Raw genomic sequence first — 20,278 nt, forward strand, 5'->3', positions numbered from 1 at the left:
TTCAAGCATCCTTGAAGTGGAGCTTTGGGTGCCCCATTAGTCCTCTGGCCCCGGCTACCTCACTATACAGAAGATCCTTGGGTATGCAACCGTCTTCCATCCTGCAGACGTGTCCGATCCACTGAAGCCCCGTCTGTTTGATTAGTGCCAACACACTTGGGAATTCTACCTTTGACAGGATTTCCACAGTTTGGAATTTGTCCTGCCAGGAAATACCCATAATGTGCCGGAGATGGTGAAGATGGAAATTATTGAGCTTCTTTTCCTGGTAGCAAGGTGCTGAGAACACAGGCTTTATAAACCATGAGCTTGGTCCTAAGGGTCAGCTTGGTGTTATTACATGTGCGTTTCGCAAGTTGGCCAAAGGTGGTAGCTGCTTTCCCTCTGCGTGTATCGAGCTCTGCATTAAGGGGCAGATTGTCTGTCACAGGGACCTAAGGTAGCAGAATTTGCTAACCTCTTCCAGTGGGGTGTTATTTAGTGTGATCAGGGGCAGAGCAGCAACACCTTGCCCCATGACCACGATTTTCTTGACGCTTATAGGCAAGGAGAACAAGTTACAGGCATGGGCGAGACAGTCCATGAGTCCTTATAGTTGAGTTTCCATCTGAACGACTAGCACAGCATCATCAGCTTGGAGGAGTTCTCTGATCAGGACGGGATGTGATTTTATCTTTGATTTCAGCTTTGATAGATTGTAGAGCATGCATCTGACCTAGTGTTCAAGTAGACTCCTTCCATATCTGCAGGGAAGGTGAAGATCAGGAGCATGGAGAAGAAGATGCCAAACAGAGTGAGGGCTAGGACACAACCCTGTTTCATTCCATTCTTCACTCCAAAACTGTCGGAAGTGGAGCCATCAAACTGTACAGTGCAGTGGATGTTGTCATGGAAGGAGTGTATGAGATACCAAGCTACATAAGGAGATATCAGGGTAAAGTTTGGTCAAAGAGGTATGTTTTAAGGAGCATCTTATAAGAGGAAAGCAAGCTAGAGAGTTGGAGAGGCTTAGGGAGGGAATTCCAGAGCTGAGTACCTAGGCAATTGAAGGCACGTCCCCAATGGTAGAGCGATTAAAATCTGAGATGCTCAAGAGAGTAGACTTACAGAGTTTGGAAGGGCTGAGGCTACGGAGGAATTTGAAAACAAGGAAGAGAATTTTAAAATGAAGGCTTAACCAGGAGTCAGTCGGAAGCTTATCTCAGGTTCAAATACAGACACCAAGGTTTCAAACTGTCTGGTTCAGCTTCAGACAGTTGCCAGGGAGAGGGATGGAGTTACTAGCGAGGGAACAGAGTTTGTGGTGGTGACTGAAGACAACGGCTTTTGTCTTCCCAATAATTAGTTGGAAGAAGCTTCTGCTTATCCAGTACTGAGTGTCAGATAAGTAGTCTGACAATTGAGAAGCAGTGGAGGGGTTGAGAGATATGGTGGTGAGATACAACTGGCTCAGCATACATTCGACAATTGATGGTGTGTTTTCGGATGATATTGCCGAGGGGCAGCAAATAGACGAGAAATAGGCGGGGGCCAATGATACCAGACGTGACGATGCAAGAGGGGGGTAAGACAAGCCATAGCAAGTATTTCTCTAGCTGCAAATGGATAGGTGAGAATGGAAGCAGGTGAATGTAGTCCCACCCAGCTGGATGATGGTGGAGAGGCATTGGAGGAGATGGTGTGCGCAACAGTGCCAAAGGCTGCAGTCAGGTCGGGAAGGACAAGGAGAGATAGTTTACCTTTGTCACAGTCACATTGGATGTCTTTTGTGACTATAATAAGATAGTACAGAATTTGAGTATTGCTTAAAGTAGAGATACGTTGTCGAAGCTTTTTGTCTTGCACTCATCAGGACAATCCGCAAGAATACCAAGGAAAGGGAAAACAACAACCTATACTGTATGAGAAGAGAGTGCTGGTTGGTTGGCAAGTGAACTCTGATTGGCAGCCATTCAGCCCCTCCAATCTGTTCCCCCATATTAACATTTATCTACATTGGGTTTGTGTGAGAAATGGTGGGGAACAAATGCAGGTAGGATCTTTTAAAAAGTTTTCAGATGCATTGATTTTGTAAAGAACTCTTACCTATTAGAAATTAAATCGATTCTTCTTTGGCCTCCTTGTCTCGAGAGACAATGGGTAAGCGCCTGGAGGTGGTCAGTGGTGTGTGGAGCAACGCCTGGAGTGGCTATAAAGGCCAATTCTAGAGTGACAGGCTCTTCCATAGGTGCTGCAGAGAAATTTGTTTGTCGGGGCTGTTACACAGTTGGCTCTCTCCTTGCGCCTCTGTCTTTTTTCCTGCCAACTGCTAAGTCTCTTCGACTCGCCACACTTTAGCCCCGCCTTTATGGCTGCCCGCCAGCTCTGGCGAACACTGGCAACTGACTCCCACGACTTATGATTAATGTCACAGGACTTCATGTCGCGTTTGCAGACGTCTTTAAAGCGGAGACATGGACGGCCGGTGGGTCTGATACCAGTGGCGAGCTTGCTGTACAATGTGTCTTTGGGGATCCTGCCATCTTCCATGCGGCTCACATGGCCAAGCCATCTCAAGCGCCGCTGACTCAGTAGCGTGTATAAGCTGGGGATGTTGGCCGCCTCGAGGACTTCTGTGTTAGAGATACAGTCCTGCCACCTGATGCCAAGTATTCTCCGGAGGCAGCGAAGATGGAATGAATTGAGACGTCGCTCTTGGCTGACATACGTTGTCCAGGCCTCGCTGCCATAGAGCAAGGTACTGAAGACACAGGCTTGACACACTCGGACTTTTGTGTTCCGTGTCAGTGCGCCATTTTCTCACACTCTCTTGGCCAGTCTGGACATAGCAGTGGAAGCCTTTCCCATGCGCTTGTTGATTTCTGCATCGAGAGACAGGTTACTGGTGATAGTTGAGCCTAGGTAGGTGAACTCTTGAACCACTTCCAGAGCGTGGGCGCTAATATTGATGGATGGAGCATTTCTGACCTCCTGCCCCATGATGTTCGTTTTCTTGAGGCTGATGGTTAGGCCAAATTCATTGCAGGCAGCCGCAAACCTGTCGATGAGACTCTGCAGGCACTCTTCAGTGTGAGATGTTAAAGCAGCATCGTCAGCAAAGAGGAGTTCCCTGATGAGGACTTTCCGTACTTTGGACTTCGCTCTTAGACGGGCAAGGTTGAACAACCTGCCCCCTGATCTTGTGTGGAGGAAAATTCCTTCTACTGAAGACTTGAATGCATGTGAGAGCAGCAGGGAGAAAAAAATCCCAAAAAGTGTGGGTGCGAGAACACAGCCCTGTTTCACGCCACTCAGGATAGGAAAGGGGTCTGATGAGGAGCCTCCATGTTGAATTGTGCCTTTCATATTGTCATGGAATGAGGTCATGATACTTAGTAGCTTCGGTGGACATCCAATCTTTTCTCGTAGTCTGAAGAGACCACGTCTGCTGACGAGGTCAAAGGCTTTGGTGAGATCAATGAAAGCAATGTAGAGGGGCATCTGTTGTTCACGGCATTTCTCCTGTATCTGACGAAGGGAGAACAGCATGTCGACGGTTGATCTCTCTGCACGAAAGCCACACTTGCCTCAGGGTAGACGCGCTCGGCCAGCTTCTGGAGCCTGTTTAGAGCGACTCGAGCAAAGACTTTCCCCACTATGCTGAGCAGGGAGATTCCACGGTAGTTGTTGCAGTCACCGTGGTCACCTTTGTTTTTATAGAGGGTGATGATATTGGCCTTGCGCATGTCCTGAGGTACTGCTCCCTCGTCCCAGCACAGGCATAGCAGTTCATGTAGTGCTGAGAGTATAGCAGGCTTGGCACTCTTGATTATTTCAGAGGTAATGCTGTCCTTCCCAGGGGCTTTTCCGCTGTCTAGAGAATCAATGGCATCACTGAGTTCCAATTTTGTTGGCTGTATGTCCAGCTCATCCATGACTGGTAGAGGCTGGGCTGCATTGAGGGCGATCTCAGTGACAATATTCTCCCTGGATACAGTTCTAGGTAGTGCTCAACCCAGCGGTCCATTTGTTTGTGTTGGTCAGTGATTATGTCCCGAGTTAGATTTGAGGGGGGCGATCTTCTTGATGTTGGCCCAAGGGCTCTCTTAGTGCCATCATACATACCTCTCATGTTTCCGGTGTCTGAGGCCAGCTGAATATGACTGCTTAGGTGTTGCCAGTAGTCATTTGCGCAGCGCCTGGCTGTTCTTTGTGCAGTGCTTCTAGCTGCTTTAAGAGCTAAGGATGTTAACTCGCTGGGGGCTTTCTTGTAGTTCAACAGTGCAATGCGCTTAGCGGCTATGACAGGTTCCAGCTCTTCATTGTGAGATTGAAACCAGTCTGCATTTCTCTTCGCACTTTTGCCGTAGGTGGTCAAAGCTGATTCATAGATGGTGTCTCTGATGTGGGCCCACTTGGTCTCAGCATCCCCTGTGGGAGTGTTTTGAAGGGCTGTTACAAGTGAATTTAGAAATTTTTGTAACTGCTGTGGGTGAGAAGTTTTGCTTGTGTTGATGCGCGGGCGGCCCTTCTGCTTGGAATGATGCAACTTCTTTGGTTTGAGTCTAACCTTGCTGCACACCAGGGAGTGGTCGGTGTCGCAGTCCGCACTGTGGAAGCTGCGTGTGATTTGAACACTGTTTAAGGCGGCTCGCCTTGTGACAATGAGGTCTAGCTGGTGCCAACGACGCGATCTTGGGTGCCTCCATGAAACCTGGTGACAGGATTTAGTGTGAAAGAACGGGTTGGTGATGCAGAGGTTATGATAGGTACACAACTCAAGCAGTCTCTGCCCGTTCTCATTCATCCTTCCAACACCATAGCACCCAAGGCAGGAGGGCCACCAATAAAGCTTATCAATCAACTGTCAATCTCTATTGGTTCATATTTGAAAAAAGCAACTAATGATTTTTAGACCAAACCTCCTGATTTTTAAGTTTCTGTCTTGATTTGGGTATGAGGTTGGCATGTCTTTATTGGCACCGGAAAATCCCATTTTCCTGGCTTCCAACTTGAATTTTCCAGAAGCAGCGCCCTCTGCTGCCCGGAGGTCCTCCCAGCCTAGGCACAGCGCCCTCTGCTGCCCGGAGGTGCTCCCAGACTAGGGGCAGCGCCATCTGCTGCTCGGAGGTCCTCCCCGGCTAGGAGCAGCGCCCTCTGCTGCCCGGATGTCCTCCCAGGCTAGGCGCAGCGCCCTCTGCTGCCCGGAGGTCCTCCCTGGCTAGGAGCAGCGCGCTCTGCTGCCCGGAGGTCCTCCCCGGCTAGGGGCAGCGCCCTCTGCTGCCCGGATGTCCTCCCCGGCTAGGGGCAGCGCCCTCTGCTGCCCGGAGGTCCTCCCAGGCTAGCCGCAGCGCCCTCTGCTGCCCGGATGTCCTCCCCAGCTAGGAGCAGCGCCCTCTGCTGCCCGGAGGTCCTCCCAGACTAGCGGCAGCGCCCTCTGCTGCCCGGAGGTCCTCCCAGACTAGGGGCAGCGCCCTCTGCTGCCCGGAGGTCCTCCCAGACTAGGGGCAGCGCCCTCTGCTGCCCGGAGGTCTTCCCAGGATGTGGGGCAGGTCAGCAATGCGCCACTTTCTGGGCACGTTATGCGGAATAAGGTTACTGGGAGAGAGAAGGGCATGTATTCTGGTAACGTGAATTTTCCATCAGGAATGTCGACTCGTTTGCTGAAGGTGGACCTGAACCGTCCTGAAATCCAGGAGTTGGAACTGGAAGTGAAGGATCGGCAGCAGGTACCGAGGCGGGGTGCGATGACGGGAACCATCGGCAGCATCGCCTCACCGGCGGGGGCCTGGGCACCGGCGAGTTTCACAGGGGAATGAGGAAGGGGGGAGAGGATGGGAGGCTAATTAAAGTAGTTCAGGAGCTCGTTAAGGACCGGTTTGGGATTTTGGTGGGGTCGTATGGGTTGTACTCTGGATTAGGGACAGTCTCGGTGTATGGAGGCAGCAACACAGCTCTGATACAAGGGCACAGTTATTGGCACACAGTGCCACAGGTTGTGGGGAGAGTGGTCTGTTTGCGCTCAGGCACTGCATAGGGTTGTCATCCTTCTGGCATCGTGGGGACATAAGAGAAGGGGATAAGGCTTCCAGACATTATCGGGAGTGCACCTGAGTGCAAGGAAGGCAGCAGCTGGTAATGGGAACACAACTTTCAGATTTTGGGACTCGTGGTGATGGGGAGCAGCATGCTCCACAGGAGAGGCAGAGCCCTGGGCATCAGGAGCACAGTGGAGAGGGACGAGGGAGTAGGAAGGCAATGTGGCCACACCTGCAATATAGGATCTACCGGCGAGGACAGAGCTATCTTGCGATATTCGAGAACCTGTACCGCAGGAGATTGCGACTGTGCAGATGGTCACAGAGATTTGTGCCCTCGTGGCAGAAGACCTCACACCTTGCAGCACTGCTCGCCATATCACCCCAGCGGTCATCAAAGTCATTGTAACCTTGAACTTTTTTGTCTCCGGGTCCTTCCTGACCTTGATGGCGTCTTGCAAATGGTTGCACACCACAACATCTGACAGGTTACTGAAGTCCTTTTTGCAAGAGCTGGGTAGTACTATTCCAGGCAGGTGAGGCCTTACAGACTCAAAGGTTTTGCCTTCATTGCTGGATTCCCCCTGGTGCAGGGCATCATCGATTGGACCCATGTGGCCATCAAGGCACCCAATGACCAGCCAGTAAGCCCAGCAACTACAGGCCAGTCAGTTTAACTTCGGTGGTGGGAAAATTTCTAGAAAAAATAATTCGGGACAAAATCAGCAGTCACATGGACAAATACGGGTTAATTAAGGAAATCCAGTGTGGATTTCTTAAGGGAAAATCATGTGTAACTAACTTGCTGGAGTTTTTGAGAAGGTAACGGAGAGGGTTGATGAGGACAATGCTGTTGATGTGATGTACATGGACTTTCAAAAGGCGTTTGATACAATGCCACACAACAGACTTATGTGCAAACTTGTAGCTCATGGAATAAAAGGGACAGTAGCAACATGGATATGAAATTGGCTGAGTGACAGGAAACAAAGAGTAGTGGTTAATGGATGTTTTTTGGGTTGGAGGAAGGTTTGTAGTGGAGTTTCCCAGGGGTCAGTATTGGGACCCTTGCATTTCCTGATCTATATTAATGACCTAGACCTTGGTGTACAGGGCACAAGTTCAAAGTTTGCAGATGATATGAAACTTGGAAGCATTGTGAACTGTGAGGAGGATAGTGTAGAACTTCAAAAGGTCATAGAAAAGTTGGTGAAATGGGCAGACAGGTGGCTGATGAAGTTCAATGTAGAGAAACATGAAGTGATTCATTTGGGTAGGAAGAACATGGAGAGACAATATAAAATGAAGGGTAGAATTCTGAAGGGGGTGCAGGAGCAGGGGGACCTGGGTGTATATGTGCATAAGTCATTGAAGGTGGCAGGACAAGTTGAGAGCGCGGTTAATAAAGCATACAGTATCCTGGGCTTTATTAATAGGGGCATAGAGTACAAGAGCAAGAAAGTTATGTTGAACTTGTATAAGACACTATTTCAGCCTCAGCTGGAGTATTGTGTCCAATTCTGGGCGCTGCACTTTAGGAAAGACGTGAGGGCATTGGAGAGAGTACAGAAAAAATTCATGAGAATGATTCCAGGGATTAGGAATTTCAGTTATGATGATATATTGGAGAAGTTAGGACTGTTTTCCTTGGAGAAGAGAAGGCTGAGAGGTGATTTGATAGAGGTATTCAAAATCATGAGGGGTCTGGACAGAGTAGATAGAGAGAAACTGTTCCCACTCGCACAAGGATCAAGAACGAGAGGGCACAGATTTAAAGTATTTAGTAAGAGAAGCAAACGTGACATGAGGAAAAGCTTTTTCATGCAGCGAGTGGTTAAGGTCTGGAACGTGCTGCCTGAGAGTGCGGTGGAGGCAGGTTCAATTGAAGCATTCAAAAGGGAATTAGACAGTTATATGAAAAGAAAGTATGTGCAGGGTTACTGGGAGAAGGCTGGGGAATGGAACTGAGCGAATTGCTCTTTCAGACAGCCGGTGCGGGCACGATGGGCCAAATGGCCTCCTTCTGCACTGTAACGATTCTGTGATTTATCAGTCGGAAGGGCTTCCACACCCTCATTGCCCAACTGGCCTGCAACCACAGCAAGAGCTTCTTGCATGTGTGTGCTCACTTTCCTGGCAGCTGCCATGCCTCCTTCATCCTCCAGCAGTCCAGGGTGACACAGCTCTTCGTTTCAAACCCCAAAACTAAGTGCGTGGAATTGAGGGGACAAGGGATATCTCTTGAAAAGATGGCTACTCACCCCTTTATGAGACCCCAAGATGGAGCCACAGAAGAGCTACAACTGAAGCCATCTGCTCACAAGGACCACCATCATCAGGCCATCAGGCTTCTGAAGATGCAGGTAGACCCTGCAGTATACACCTGCAAGAGTCTTGGGCATTGTGGTGGTCTGCTGCATTCTGCATAACATGGCCATCCAGAACGGTGTGGACCCTGGAATGACACAGCTCGTTGGAGGAAGGTGCCGAGCACAGAGGTGCCCTGGTTGTACAGGGAGGTGGCAGGACTTGAGGACCACCTCAGGATGCCATCGACGTCAAGCCAGCTTTGTTTCAGTTGAACCTTTCTAACCCAGGAGGACAGCATGGTCTGCAATTGGAGCTGCCTGTGAGATCGCTTCCATTGAAGACACAACCTGGAATAGATCCACTTTGTCTGCCAATGAATGATGCAGATCTGTCCAGAGGTTTCACCGCCTGCTTACATCAAGGGATATGGGGAGAGCGCTAGAAAGTGGTTTTGAGGTAGACAATCAGCCACGATCTAATTGAATGGCGGAGCAGGCTCGACGGGCTGAATGGCCTCCTCCTCCTGTGTTCCTAGCAACGCCCACCCCCCCCCCCCCCCCATCAATAACCCTTGCTTTCCTTCTTCAGTTCATCCTGTTATGACATTAAAGTATGGAATCATAGCGTCATGTGTCAATATTTACATTGTGTTGGAAAAGATTAAAAGTGGTCATTTACAGATGAGCTCTGCCTGGCACATTGGCCTCCACTCTTGGCCCCTTCTAGGCGGTACTCCCCTTGTGGCCTGCGATGAGGTGGAGGCAGCCTGCTCGCTTGTCTCTGCTTGTAGCTGAGATGCACATGGCGTTGCCAGTGTGTGCATCTCTAGAGACTGCAGCACAGTGTCATTGCTGGGGAAGCCTCTGTCAATGGACCCTGCTGCACAGATGGCCCCTCAGTCAGAGGTGCCAAGGAGGCCCATGATTTTTTTAAAAAATTCAATCATGGGATGTGGGCGTCGCTGGCCAAGTCAGCATTTATTGCCCATCCCTAATTGCCCTTGGGAAGGTGGTGGTGAGCTGCTGATAATGATGGTGCCCTGTGACACGTGGCACCCTCACCCACCTTTGTGACTGCCTCAGCCCTAGGCTGGTCCTCCGGATGTGCTGGGGCACAACCGGCATCCACCACAAACATCTCTGCGTCACCAGTGCCACTGACCTATCAATGTTGGAGTGTGGCATGCATTCTGCCCATGTCAGTGCGTTGCTCCGGCATCCACTCCGAGCGCTGCTGCATATGGCTCTCCATAAGGTTGGCCACTCTCTCTCAATGCAGCAGCTCATGCTTTAAAAACCCGGAGCCATGGTGGTGCACATGAGCTGGATGGACTCCTCCATTTTCAGCCCATGACCCCATACTGCCTCAGGGAACTCTGACATATGGGTACACTTCTCACGCTGCTGGTCAAAATAGAGCCTCCTTTCCCAAGGCCCTGCATCTGCGTCCAGCTGAACATGGCTGTGTCTGTCCTCCATTCTCTGAGTGGGACTTCCCACAGCTGCCTCTCCTTCTCTCACCTCCTCCTGCTCACTCATGATGTGTTTTCACCCAGTGGAACCCTATGTAATCGTGCAGGAGGACCAAGGATGTGAGTGTATCTGCTCTGGTGGAGGGTGCGCTTGTAGATGTAACGGTGCTTGTTCTAATGGCTCTGATGCCAGCACTTGCCCTGATGCAGATACAGGACTCTGTCCTTCCCCCTCCATGTCAGAACCTGTTGGAGACACAAGAAGAGATCATGAGAACTAGCCTTAGAGAGCAGAAGCCTCTGCAGTGCTGAGGCTTCCTAATACAGCCTTTCATTTACAGATTGCAGCATCTATACACACCCTCCACCAGGAATACCCATCTCAAAGAACAAAGAACAGTACAGCACAGGAACAGGCCATTCGGCCCTCCAAGCCTGCGCCAATCTTGATGCCTGCCTAAACTAAAACCTTCAGCACTTCCGGGGTCCGTATCCCTCGATTCCCATCCTATTCATGTATTTGTCAAGATGCCTCTTAAACGTCTCTATGCTACCTGCTCATAGCTAATGCCCTCCAGACCAGGCAACATCCTGGTAAACCTCCTCTGTACCCTCTCCAAAGCCTCCACGTCCTTCTGGTAGTGTGGCGACCAGAATTACATGCAATATTCTAAGTGTGGCCTAACTAAGGTTCTGTACAGCTGCAACATGACTTGCCAATTTTTATACTCTATGCCCCCACCGATGAAAGCAAGCATGCCGTATGCCTTCTTGACTACCTTATCCACCTGCGTTGCCACTTTCAGTGACCTGTGGACCTGTACGCCCAGATCTCTCTGCCTGTCAATACTCCTAAGGGTTCTGCCATTTACTGTATACTTCCCACCTGCATTAGACCTTCCAAAATGCATTACTTCACATTTGTCCGGATCAAACTCCATCTGCCATTTCTCCGCCCAAGTCTCCAGCCGATCTATATCCTGCTGTATCCTCTGACAATCCTCATCGCTATCCGCAACTCCACCAACCTTTGTGTCGTCCGCAAACTTACTAATCAGACCAGCCTTCTCTGACTTGCTCCTGTGGAGACACCCTTGCGAGTTCCACTGCCCCCTCCTCGTGGCAGTGACAATATGGAGACGGACACTCCTCCTCCTGTCAGAGCCATTTCTCTGGTATTGTGAGCCCTTTTCTCCCGCAAGGACAAAAGAGACTTAAGGTACTGCTGACCTTTGTGGCCTATGCCAGCAGTTCATTGAAATAGGAAGCTGCATGTATTAGTGCTGGCAAGTCCTCAACAGCACTAAGGCTCTGAGCCATCCTTAGGAGTCAGTAATTACCCTGGAGACACAATCCTCCCATGATCAGGAGCTGCATGCACTGTCAGGCTCCTCTGCTGGAGTCTCTGCTGGAGATTGAATACCCAGTGGCCTGTCATGAGGGCCTGGTGTTGCACCCACCTTCCTGGAGCCAATAAGGCCATTGAACCTTTTCCAGCACTGGACCCAGTTCCTCCTGACCACACTTTGTCTGTTAACATGCTCAATCCGTGCCTGCTTGGTTTGGGAGGTTGGCCTTCTGCCACCCTCTGAAAAGAGGACCTCCCTCCTCTCCCTCACTGTCTCCAGGAGGATCTCCAGGTCGGCGCCAGTAAAGCGAGGGGCAGCGGCAGCCCTGCCCCGGGTGACAGTCCTCTGCCTTTCCTCTACCATCGCTGCTGCATCCATTTTCTCCTGCAAACAGCAGACATCGCAATGGCTGCCATGGTATGTTTAATTGGCCCACACTCGCTCAGTCTCACCACCATTACCATCCCTGCAGCCGCTAATTGGCTGCCCAACCTGCTCTCAGCCAATTAGCAGATCTCCCCCATGAAAATCCAGGGCTGTGACTGGGATTGATGAGGGAAATAATCAATTTATATTAAACGAACCTCAACCCACTGCATTTTCCTTGGGAAATCACCCTGCTTTTATCAGAAGAAGTTGCAATGTTCTATTTCTTTTAGTTTGTAGCATTTAATATTTATAGCAGAAATCTAGCGCTAGGAACCATATAGTTAATTGTAACTTAATTTAGTAGGGATTTAATAAGTACTTATTTTAATTGAATTTATTAATTAGTGCTAGAAATGTCAGTTAGAGGGGTAAAGTGCTTCACCTGTGAGATGTGCGAGGTCCGTGACGCTTCCAGTGTTCCGGACAACTACATCTGCAGGAAGTGTACCCAGTTGCAGCTCCTCACAGACCGCATGGATCGGTTGGAGCAGCAATTGGATGCACTTAAGAGCATGCAGGTGGCGGAAAGCATCATAGACAGGAGTTTTAGAGAAATGGTTACACCCAAGGTGCAGGCAGATAGACGGGTGACCGCTAAAAGGGGCAGGCAGTCAGTGCAGGAATCCCCTGTGGCTATCCCCCTCTCTAACAAGTATACCATTTTGGATACTGTTGGGGGGGGTGGCCTATCAGGGGAAAAGAACAGCAGCAGCCAGAGCAGTGGCACCACGGCTGGCACTGTTGTTCAGCAGGGAGGGACAAAGCGCAGAAGAGCAATAGTTATAGGGGACTCTATAGTCAAGGGCACAGATAGGCCCTTCTGTGGACATGAAAGAGACTCCAGGATGGTATTTTGCCTCCCTGGTGCCAGGGTCAACGATGTCTCTGAACGGGCAGGGCGCATTCTGAAGGGGGAGGGTGAACAGCCAGAGGTTGTGGTACACATTGGTACTTACGACATAGGCAGGAAGAGTGACGAGGTCCTGCAGGGTAAGTTCAGGGAGTTAGGTAGTAAGTTAAAAAACAGGACCTCCAGGGTTGTAATCTCGGGATTACTCCCTGTGCCACGTGCCAGTGAGGCTAGAAATAGGAAGATAGTGCAGCTAGACACGTGGCTAAACAGCTGGCGTAGGAGGGAGGGTTTCAGATATCTGGATCATTGGGATCTCTTCCGGGACAGGTGGGACCTGTACAAGGACGGGTTGCATCTAAACTGGAGGGGCACAAATATCCTGGCTGCGAGATTTGCTTGCGTCACTCGGGAGGGTTTAAACTAGTGTGGCAGGGGGGTGGGAACCAGAGCAGTAGGTCAGCAGGTGAAATAACTGAGGGGGAACTAGTGAATAAGGCCAGTAAGACTGAGAGGAAGAGCAGGCAGGGAGATGTTGCTGAGCACAGCGGGACTGGTGGTCTGAAGTGCATTTGTTTCAATGTGAGAAGTATAACAGGCAAGGCAGATGAACGTAGAGCTTGGATTAGTAGTTGGAACTATGATGTTGCTATTACAGAAACTTGGTTGAGGGAAGGACAGAATTGGCAGCTAAATGTTCTGGGATTTCGATGCTTCAGGCTGGATAGAGGGGAATGTAAAAGGGGTGGGGGAGTTGCATTACTGCTTAAGGAAAATATCAGTTGTACTGCGGGAGGACACCTCGGAGGGATCATGCAGCGAGGCAATATGGGTAGAGCTCAGGAATAGGAATGGTGCAGTCACGATGTTGGGGGTTTACTACAGGCCTCCCAACAGCCAGCGGGAGATAGAGGAGCAGATATGTAGACAGATTTTGGAAAGATGTAAAAGCAACAGGGTTGTTCTGGTGGGTTATTTTAACTTCCCCTATATTGACTAGGACTCACTTAGTGCTAGGGGCTTGGATGGGGCAGAATTTGTGAAGAGCATCCAGGAGGGCTTCTTGAAACAATATATAGATAGTCCAACTAGGGATGGGGCCGTACTGGACCTGGTATTGGGGAATGAGCCCGGCCAGGTAGGAGAAGTTTCAGTAGGGGAGCGTCTCGGGAACAGTGACCATAATTCCGTAAGTTTTAAGGTACTTGTGGATAAGGATAAGAGTAGTCCTCGGGTGACGGTGCTAAATTGGGGGAAGGCTAATTATCACAATATTAGGCAGGAACTGAAGAATTTAGATTGGGGACGGCTGTTTGAGGGTAAATCAACATCTGACATGTGGGAGTCTTTCAAACGTCAGTTGATTAGAATCCTGTGAGGATGAAGCATAAGTTTGGCAAGTTTCGGGAAGCTTGGATAACGACGGATATTGTGAGCCTAGTCAAAAAGAAAGAGGAAGCATTCGTAAGGGCTAGAAGGCTGGGAACAGACGAAGCCCTTAAGGAATATAAAGAAAGTAGGAAGGAACTTAAGCAAGGAGTTAGGAGGGCTAAAAGGGGTCATGAAAAGTCATTGGCAAACAGGATTAAGGAGAATCCCAAGGCTTTCTATATGTATATAAAGAGCAAGAGGGTAGCCAGGGAAAGGGTTGGCCCACTCAAGGACAGAGGAGGGAACCTATGCGTGGAGCCAGAGGAAATGGGCGAGGTACTAAATGAGTACTTTGCATCAGTATTCACCCAAGAGAAGGACTTGGTGGATGATAAGTCTAGGGAAGGGAGTGTAGATAGTCTGGGTTATGTCGATATCAAAAAGGAGGAAGTGTGGAGCGTCTTGAAAAACATTAAGGTAAATAACTCCCCAGGACCTGATGGGATCTATCCCAGAATACTGAGGGAGGCGAGGGAGGAAATTGCTGGGGCCTTGACAGAAATCTTTGTATCCTCATTGGCTACAGGTGAGGTCCCAGAGGACTGGAGAATAGCCAATGTTGTTCCTTTGTTTAAGAAGGGTAGCAAGGATAATCTAGGAGATTACAGGCCGGTGAGCCTTACGTCAGTGGTAGGGAAATTATTAGAGAGGATTCTTCGGGACAGGATTTACTCCCATTTGGAAACAAACGAACTTATTAGCGAGAGGCAGCATGGTTTTGTGAAGGGGAGGTCGTGTCTCACTAACTTGATCGAGTTTTTTGAGGAAGTGACGAAGAGGATTGATGAAGGAAGGGCAGTGGATGTTGTCTACATGGACTTCAGTAAATCCTTTGACCAGGTCCCTCATGGCAGACTGGTACAAAAGGTGAAGTCACACGGGATCAGAGGTGAGCTGGCAAGATGGATACAGAACTGGCTCGGTCATAGAAGACAGAGGGTAGCAGTGGAATGGTGCTTTTCTGAATGGAGGGATGTGACGAGTGGTGTTCCGCAGGGATCAGTGCTGGGATCTTTGCTGTTTGTCGTATATATAAATGATTTGGAGGAAAATGTAGCTGGTCTGATTAGTAAGTTTGTGGACGACAAAGGTTGGTGGAGTTGCGGATAGTGATGAGGATTGTCAGAGGATACAGCAGGATATAGATCGGTTGGAGACTTGGGTGGAGAAATGGCAGATGGAGTTTAATCCGGACAAATGTGAGGTGATGCATTTTGGAAGGTCTAATGCAGGTGGGAAGTATACAGTAAATGGCAGAACCCTTAGGAGTATTGACAGGCAGAGAGATCTGGGCGTACAGGTCCACAGGTCACTGAAAGTGGCAACGCAGGTGGATCAGGTCGTCAAGAAGGCATACGGCATGCTTGCCTTCATCGATCGGGGCATAGAGTACAAAATTTGGCAAGTCATGTTGCAGCTGTACAGAACCTTAGTTAGGCCACACTTAGAATATTGCATACAATTCTGGTCGCCACACTACCAGAAGGACGTGGAGGCTTTGGAGAGGGTACAGAAGAGGTTTGCCAGGATGTTGCCTGGTCTGGAGGGTATTAGCTATGAGGAGAGGTTGGATAAACTCAGATTGTTTTCACTGGAACGACGGAGGTGGAGGGGCGACATGATAGAGGTTTACAAAGTTATGACTGACATGGACAGAGTGGATAGTCAGAAGCTTTTTCCCAGGGTGGAAGAGTCAGTTACTATGGGACATAGGTTTAAGGTGCGAGGGGCAAAGTTTAGAGGGGATGTGCGAGGCAAGTTCTTTACACAGAGGGTGGTGAGTGCCTGGAACTTGCTGCCGGGGAAGGTGGTGGAAGCAGGTATGATAGCAACGTTTAAGAGGCATCTTGACAAATACATGAATAGGATGGGAATAGAGGGATACGGTCCCCGGAAGTGCAGAAGGTTTTAGTTTAGACAAACATCAAGATCAGCGCAGGTTTGGAGGGCCAAATGGTCTGTTCCTGTGCTGTACTGTTCTTTGTTCTTTGATTATTTATAAATAAACTCTAAGTAGACTTTCATGTTTGCTGAGCAAATATTGTAAGTGCTCTGCTACATCCCGCCCATCTGGAACTCATTGCCTGGCACAGTGGTGTCAATTAAACACTCCGAACTTGGCCATGGAACTTGGCCACTCGTTGAATCCAGAGTCCGGAAGGTTCTTATCAACCCAGCTTTGTAATTGAATGCCAAAGGTTAATCACAGAGGCTGCTGAGCTTCCTTTCACTGCCTGAGGGCAGGTTGTGATTAGAGAGAGCCAGCACAGGTTCATCCATGTCTGACCTATTTTAGGAGGGTTACCCATCTGTTGGATAAGGCTGTTCAATTGCATTTCAGGAAGGTACATGTCAAGTCTCCCCAAATTCACAAGGTTTTAAGCAGAGATGATGTGTAACTGAAAGGTAGGAAGCAAAGGGGGAAATGGCGCTTGGTGTGGAACCCAGTTACCAATGAAGCTGAAGAAGGGTAATTGGGGAAAAGTACTGGGTAAATTGGTTAACAATATTTTGGAGTTTCGAATTGTGAAAAATTTAGCTTATTTGAGAGGAAAATCTTGGTGATATGGTTTGTTGTTTTGTAGATGAGAGTGAAAGGATCTTTGTAAGTTGGTTAATAAGCAACATTGCAGTTAGAGCATGATTACTAAATTTCTCATTTGTCAGCTTGAAGTCATTGATAATATAGGTATTTCAGTTTTAAGATTCTCTGGCTGTTCAGCCCAGTTCCGATGCTGCAGTGGAGCTGCATAAGTATTGGAACTTGAGGAATCTGATAACAGGAGGCTGAATAGAGTTCAAGGATATATGTATAATGCAAGGTCAGCACATATTTCAGAGGCTTTTCCTACTTGTTGATGCTTTGTTCCTGATTTTCAGTCTTAACTGGAACTGTCTGAGTATCATGCTGCTTGAATTGATTGCAGTCTGGGTTTCAAGCAGTGCTTCGTATGGTTATAACGCTAGTTTGCAATTTCTGGCAATGTCGTAACTAATAATTTCTTAATATGCTTAAGCACTGAAAGCATTCATTTTGTTAATCCTTTGAGGGGATTCTCCATGTTGAAGAGCAATGGAAGAAGTACTGAGGGTAGCTAAGGCACAGAATGTACTCTGGGTGGGGAACTTCAATGTCCAACACAGAGAGTGGCTCGGTAGCTGACCGAGCTGGCCAAGTCTTAAAGGACATAGCTGCTAGACTGGGTCTGTGGCAGGTGTTGAGGGAAAAACCTACTTGACCTCGTCCTCACCAGTCTACCTGTTGCAGGTGCATCTGTCGATGACAGTATTGATAGGATTGACCACCGCACAGTCCTTGTGGAGAAAAAGTCCTGTCTTCACATTGAGGATACCCACCATCATGTTGTGTGGCACTACCACCGTGCTAAATGGGATAGATTTCGAATAGATCTAGCAACTCAAAACTGGGTATCCATGAGGTGCTGTGAGCCATCCGTAACAGCAGAGTTACATTCAACCACAATCTGTTACCTCATGGCCCAGCATATTCTCCCACTCTACCATTACCATCAAGCCGGGTTCAACCCTGGTTCAAAGAAGAGTGCAGGAGGGTATGCCAGGAGCAGCACCAGGCATACCTCAAAATGAGGTGTCAACCTGGTGAAGCTACAATCCAGGACTATTTGCATGCCAAACAGCAGGAGCAGCAGGCGATAGACAGAACTAAATGATCCCACAACCAACAGATCAAATCTAAGCTCTGCAGTCCTGCCACATCCAACCGTGAATGGCGGTGGACAATTAAACATCTAACAGGTGGAGGAGGCTCCACAAATATCTCCATCCTTATGATGGGGGGAGCCCAGCACATAAGTGCAAAAGCCAAGGCTGAAGCATTTGCATCCATCTTCAGCCAAAAGTGCCGAGTGGATTTCAGCCTTCTCCTGAGGTCCCCAGCATCACAGATGCCAGTCTTCAGCCAGTCCGATTCACTCCACGTGATATCAAGAAATGACTGAAGGTACGGGATACTGCAAAGGCTGTGGGCCTTGACAACATTCTGGCAATAGTACTGAAGACTTGTGCTCAGAAGTAGCTGCGCCCCTAATCAAGCTGTTCTAGTACAGCTACAACACTGACATCTACTTGGCAATGTGGAAAATTGCCCAGGTATATTCTGTGCACAAAATCAGGACAAGTCTAAACCGGTTAATTACCACCCCTTCAGTCTACTCTTGATCTTCAGTAAAGTGATGCAAGGGGTCGTGGACAGTGCTATCAAGCGGCATTTGCTCAGCAATAACCTGCTTCACTGATGCTCATTTTATGTTGCGCCAGGGCCACTCAGCTCCTGAACTCATTACAGCCTTGGTCCAAACATGGACAAAAGAGCTGAACTCCAGAGGTGAGGTGAGAGTGACTGCCCTAGACATTAAGGCAACATTTGACGGAGTATGGCATCAAAGAGCCTCAGTAAAACTGGAGTCAATGGGAATCGGGGGAAAACTCTACTTTGGTTGTAGTCATACCTAGCACAAAGGAAGATGGTTGTGGGTTTTGGCTGTCAATCATCTCAGTCCCAGGACATCACTGCAGGAGTTCCTCAAGGTTGTGTCCTAGGCCCAACCAGCTTCAGCTGCTTCTTCAATGATCTTCTCTACATCATAAGGTCAGAATAGGTGAATGTTCGCTGATGATTGCCTAATGTTCAGTACCATTCCCAGCTTCTCAGATACTGAAGCAGCCTATGTCCATATGCAGCAAGACCTGGACATCATCCAGGCTTGGACTGATAAGCGGCACGTAACATTCGTGCCACACAAGTGCTAGGCAATGACCATCTCAAACAAGAGAGAATCTAACCATCTCCCCTTTATATTCAATGGCATTACCATCGCTGAATCCTCCACTATCAACATCCTGGGGGGTTGCCATTGATCAGAAGCTGAACTGGACCAGCCACACCCACATAAATATGTGTCTACAAGAGCAGGTCAGAGGCTAGGAATTCTGCAGCAAGTAACTCAACTTCCTGTCTCCCTATTGCCTGCCCACCATCTACAAGGCACAAGTGTGATGGAATACTCTCCTCTTGCCTGGATGGGTGCAGCAGCGACAACACTCAAGAAGCTCGACACCATCCAGGACAAAGCAACCCATTTGATTGGCACCCCATTCACAACCTTCAACGTTCACAACCTTCACCATCGACGCACAGTGGCAGCTGTATGTACCATCTACAAGATGCACTGCAGCAACTCACCAAGGCTGCTTCGACGGCACCTTCCAAACCCGTGACCTCTACCGCCTAGAAGGACAAGGACAGCAGATGCATGGGAACATCACCACCTGCAATTTCCCCTCCAAGCTGCACACCATCCTGACTTGGAACTACATCGCGGTTCCTTCACTGTCACTGGGTCAAAATCCTGGAACTCCCTGTCTAACAGCACCGTGGGTGTACCTACATCCCAGGGACTGCAGCTGTTCGAGAAGACAACTCACCACCACCTTCTCAAGGGCAATGAGGGATGGGCAATAAGTGCTGGCCTAGTCATTGCTCAGTGGCACTTTCCTGGTGATTTGTAATTTTCTTGAGTTCCTCCCTCTGTTCCATTTCCTGATTTACACCTATTTCTGGGATGTTACTTGTATCCTCTATGGTGAAAACTGATGCAAAATACCTGTTCAATTCATCTGCCATCTCCTTATCTTCCTTTATTTATTCCCCAAACTCACTTTCTATAGGACCAAAACTCACTTTGTTATATATCTACAGAAAATCTTACTCTCTGTCTTTATATTTCTCGCCAGCTTTCTCTCATACTCTAATTTCTCCCTCCTTATTAATCTTTTCGTCATTTTTTGCTGCTTTTTCTATTCTGTCCAATCTTCTGACCTGCCACTCATATTTGCGCAATTATATGCTTTTTCTTTAAGTTAAGTTAAACTATCTTTTAACTTTTTTAGTTAACCACATATGGCGAGTCCTCCCCTTAGAATTTTTCTTTCTCATTGGAATATATCTATTCTGTGTATTCTGAAATATCCCCTTAAATGTCTGCCACTGCATCTCTATTGACCTATCCCTTAACCTACTTTGCCAGTTAACTTTTGCTAGCTCTGCTTTCATGCTGTCACAATTGTCCTTATTTAAGTTTAAAATACTAGTCATAGACCCACTCTTCTCTCCCTCAGACTGAATGTAAAATTCAATCATATTATGATCGCTGTTGCCTAGGGGTGCCTTCACTATTAGGCCATTAATTAATCCTATCTCGTTTCACAATATCAGGTCTGGTATAGCCTGCTCGCTGGTTGGCTCCAGAATGTCGTGTTCTAAGAAACTATTCTGAAAACGTTCTATGAACCCCTCATCTAGACTACCTTTGTCTATCTGATTTTTCCAATCTATATGTAGATTAAAGTCCCCCATGATTATCGCTATACCTTTCTGACA

At 48.5% G+C, this 20,278-nt stretch overlaps 1 protein-coding gene across 2 annotated transcripts in view; it reads left to right on the forward strand.

Annotated features, from left to right (window-relative positions):
- The first annotated feature begins 5,517 nt into the window (after positions 1 to 5,517).
- Positions 5,518 to 20,278, forward strand: part of LOC137382805 (solute carrier family 2, facilitated glucose transporter member 11-like) — an 84,575-nt gene continuing 69,814 nt past the window's right edge. Inside the window, exon 1 of one of the 2 annotated variants that reach the window (XM_068055237.1) lies at positions 5,518 to 5,708. In XM_068055237.1, coding sequence (XP_067911338.1) covers positions 5,562 to 5,708 — 147 coding nt within the window. In that variant the 5' untranslated portion in view covers positions 5,518 to 5,561. The remainder of the gene's footprint in view (positions 5,709 to 20,278) is intronic. The other variant, XM_068055238.1, reaches the window with a different exon arrangement.

This window comes from Heterodontus francisci, chromosome 23 (genome assembly GCF_036365525.1).
Source record: "Heterodontus francisci isolate sHetFra1 chromosome 23, sHetFra1.hap1, whole genome shotgun sequence".
NCBI lineage: Eukaryota > Metazoa > Chordata > Chondrichthyes > Heterodontiformes > Heterodontidae > Heterodontus > Heterodontus francisci.